This window comes from Manacus vitellinus, unplaced genomic scaffold, assembly GCF_001715985.3.
Source record: "Manacus vitellinus isolate BGI_N305 unplaced genomic scaffold, ASM171598v3 scaffold_152_pilon, whole genome shotgun sequence".
In the NCBI taxonomy this organism is placed as follows: Eukaryota; Metazoa; Chordata; class Aves; order Passeriformes; family Pipridae; genus Manacus; species Manacus vitellinus.
The window spans coordinates 91,648-95,482 of record NW_021939084.1 but is presented as its reverse complement, the minus strand read 5'-3'; the positions used below and the strand labels follow the sequence as shown (position 1 = coordinate 95,482).

At 57.1% G+C, this 3,835-nt stretch overlaps 1 protein-coding gene across 1 annotated transcript in view; it reads left to right on the top strand.

Moving 5' to 3' along the window:
- LOC103753742 (neuropathy target esterase-like) overlaps nucleotides 1–3,590 on the top strand; it is a 58,314-nt gene extending 54,724 nt beyond the window's left edge. The window contains exons 15-17 of the mRNA XM_029958425.1: nucleotides 1–104; nucleotides 2,722–2,870; nucleotides 3,558–3,590. Coding sequence (XP_029814285.1) covers nucleotides 1–104; nucleotides 2,722–2,870; nucleotides 3,558–3,590 — 286 coding nt within the window. The remainder of the gene's footprint in view (nucleotides 105–2,721; nucleotides 2,871–3,557) is intronic.
- Nucleotides 3,591–3,835: the final 245 nt, after the last annotated feature.

Sequence of the window (3,835 nt, the reverse complement as noted above, 5' to 3'; positions counted from 1 at the left end):
CTACGTGCGAGCCAGCATGACCCTCTCGGGGTACCTCCCGCCCCTCTGCGACCCCAAGGACGGCAACTTGCTGATGGACGGGGGTTACATCAACAACCTGCCAGGCAAGTAGCGGCTCCACTGCTGGCGGCCCCGCCGGGGGCGCAGGCGGGCGGCGGGGAGGGGGCTGCGTGGCCCCCACCAGGTGGGATTTCCGCGGACGGAGGTGTCCAGGCCGGATTTTTGGGACGTCTCGTTTGGTTTGGAGGCTTCTCAGGGGCTTCCTCGTTGGGTGTCGGCTCGAGGAACGTCCGTCCGTCTCTTGGGGTCCTCCGTCTCAAATGCCTTCCCAGGGCATCTCCGTTTCTTCCCGTGCAGGAGGCATCCATCCATCCATCCATCCATCCATCCGTCTTGCATCATCTCTAGGTGTCCTCAGGTCGTTTCCCAGGGCATCTCCACATGCCTTCACGGGCAGGATGAATCCATCCATCCATCTTCCATCACCTCTTGGGGTCCTCAGTCTTGATCATCCTCTTGGGGCATCCTCACGTACAGGATGAATCCATCCACCTTCCGTCATCTCTTGGTGTCCTCCATCTCAGGTGCCTTCCCAGGGCATCTCCATGTTTCTTCACGTGCAGAGTGAATCTGTCCATCCTTCTTCCATCATTTCTTGGTGTCCTCCATCTCAGGTGCCTTCCCAGGGCATCTCCATGTTTCTTCACGTGCAGGATGCATCCGTCCATCCTCCATCATCTCTTGGGATCCTCCATCTCAGGTGGAGGTCAACTCTTGATGTCCTCAGTCTCGATCACCCTTTTGGGGCATCTTCATCCCCCTTGACCTGCCAGAAGAGTCCCAGTGTTGTGTCATCTCCTGGTGTTGGTACCAGCTGGTTTCTCAGACCATTTCCATCCTTCACATCCAAAAACATCCCTGCATCTCGTGCCCTCCTTGGCACTGGGTGTCCTCCTGGAGTGTCCTCGTGCTCCTGACGTGCCAACCACCTCCTTCCACCCTGCACCACCCTCTCCTGGTGTCATCACCATCATCCCTTGATGTCCTCAGCACCAGGCGTCCTCCTGGAGCGTCTCCATCCTCCCTGACGTGCAAACAACCTTCCTCATCATCATCATCAACCCTTGGTGTCCTCTGCACCAGGTTCCCTCCTGGACCATCTCCATCCTTCTCCATCCTCTTCCATGTGCAAGGCCACTTGATGGTCTCCTGGTGTCACTGGATGTTCTCCTGGAGTATCTCCACCCTCCTTCACATGGAAAAAACCTTCCTCCATCATCATCATCATCATCCCGTGATGTCCTCAGCACCCAATGTCCTCCTGGAGCATCTCCACCCTCCATCACATGGAAACAACCTTCCTCCATCCTTCATCATCGTCATCATCCCTTGATGTCCTCAGCACCCGATGTCCTGGAGCATCTCCACCCTCCTTCATGTGCCAACAACCTTCCTCCATCCTTCATCATCGTCATCCCTTGATGTCCTCAGCACCTGATATCCTCCTGGAGCATCTCCACCCTCCTTCATGTGCCAACAACCTTCCTCCGTCCTTCATCATCATCCCTGGATGTCCACAGCACCCGATGTCCTCCTGGAACATCTCCACCCTCCTTCACGTGCAAACAACCTTCCTCCATCCTTCATCATCATCATCCCTTGATGTCCTCAGCACCAGACCTCCTTCTGGAGCATCTCCATCCTTCTCCATCCTCTTCTCTGTGTGAGCTGCCTCCAACCACTCGGCATCACCTCCTGGTGTCCTCACCCTGGAAGTCCTCCTGGAGCATCTCCATCCTCCTCCGCGTGCAAACAACCTTCCTCCATCCTTCATCATCGTCATCATCCCTTGATGTCCTCAGCACCCGATGTCCTGGAGCATCTCCACCCTCCTTCATGTGCCAACAACCTTCCTCCATCCTTCATCATCGTCATCCCTTGATGTCCTCAGCACCTGATATCCTCCTGGAGCATCTCCACCCTCCTTCATGTGCCAACAACCTTCCTCCGTCCTTCATCATCATCCCTGGATGTCCACAGCACCCGATGTCCTCCTGGAACATCTCCACCCTCCTTCACGTGCAAACAACCTTCCTCCATCCTTCATCATCATCCCTTGATGTCCTTAGCACCTGATGTCCTCCTGTAGCATCTCCACCCTCCTTCATGTGCCAACAACCTTCCTCCATCCTTCATCATCATCCCTGGATGTCCACAGCACCCGATGTCCTCCTGGAACATCTCCACCCTCCTTCATGTGCCAACAACCTTCCTCCATCACCTCCTGGTGTCCTGACCCAGGGCACCCTCCTGGACCATTCCAACAACCTTCCTCCATCACCTCCTGGTGTCCTGACCCAGGGCACCCTCCTGGACCATTCCAACAACCTTCCTCCATCACCTCCTGGTGTCCTGACCCAGGGCACCCTCCTGGACCATTCCAACAGCCTTCCTCCATCACCTCCTGGTGTCCTCACCCAGGACACCCTCCTGGACCACCTCCATCCTCCACATCCCCCCCCAGAAGCTGCCGCTTGCCTGCGCTCCCCGTTGCCCCCCCGCATGTTCCCGAGGTCCCACCCCTGCTCTGTCACCCCCAGGACACATCCCTGTGCCACACCTCCCCCACATCCCCTGTGCCACCACCCCCCTCCCCAGGGGCTCGCAGTGGGGGCATCCCCAGCCCCGCTGAGCTCCCGGTCCCTCCCCGTTGTCCCGCAGCCGACATCGCGCGCAACATGGGGGCCAAGACGGTGATCGCCATTGACGTGGGCAGCCAGGACGAGACCGACCTGTGCAACTACGGAGACAGCCTGTCCGGCTGGTGGCTGCTCTGGAAGCGCCTCAACCCCTGGGCCGAGAAGGTCAAGGTGGGTCCTGGGGAGTTGTCATGGATTGGGACCTTCAGGTTGGGTTGGGTGGAGAAGGTCAAGGTGGGTCCTGGAAGGGTTGTCACAGGTTGGGACCTTCAGGTTGGGTTGGGTGGAGAAGGTCAAGGTGGGTCCTGGAAGGATTGTCACAGGTTGGGACCTTCAGGTTGGGTTGGATGGAGAAGGTCAAGGTGGGTTCTGGAAGGGTTGTCACAGATTGGGACCTTCAGGTTGGGTTGGGTTGAGAAGGTCAAGGTAGGTCCTGGGGGAGTTGTCATGGATTGGGACTTTCAGGTTGGGTTGGGTGGAGAAGGTCAAGGTGGGTCCTGGGGGGTTGTCACGAGTCGGGACCTTCAGGTTGGGTTGGGTAGAGAAGGTCAAGGTGGGTTCTGGGGGGGGTTGTCACAGGTTGGGACCTTCAGGTTGGGTTGGGGTCAAGAAGGTCAAGATGGGTCCTGGGGGGTTGTCACAGATTGGGACTTTCAGGCTGGTTCGGATGGAGAAGGTCAAGGTGGATCCTCGGGGGGTTGTCACAGATTGGGACCTTCAGGTTGGGTTGGGTGGAGAAGGTCAAGGTGGGTCCTCGGGGTTGTCATGAGTTGGGACCTTCAGGTTGGGTTGGGTGGAGAAGGTCCCGTTGACTCCCAAGACCCCCAAGCCCTTGGGGTTTCTAAATTCTTCTCCAAGAGGAGCCTGGGGGGGTGGCTGGATCAATCTTAGTCCCAGACTATCAATGGTTTTAAATCCAAGGAATTCCAGAGGTGTGGTTGAGCCTGGGGGTGGCTGGATCAATCTTAGTCCTGGACAATCAGTGGTTTTAATCCAAGGAATTCCATGATTCCATGATTTTAGAGCGCTCTCAGGCACAGGGTGGGATTTTTGGGGTGTCCTGGGCAGGGATTGGACTCGATGGTTCTCTTGGGTCCCTTCCAACTTGTACCCTGTGATCCTGTGAAGACCCTCCC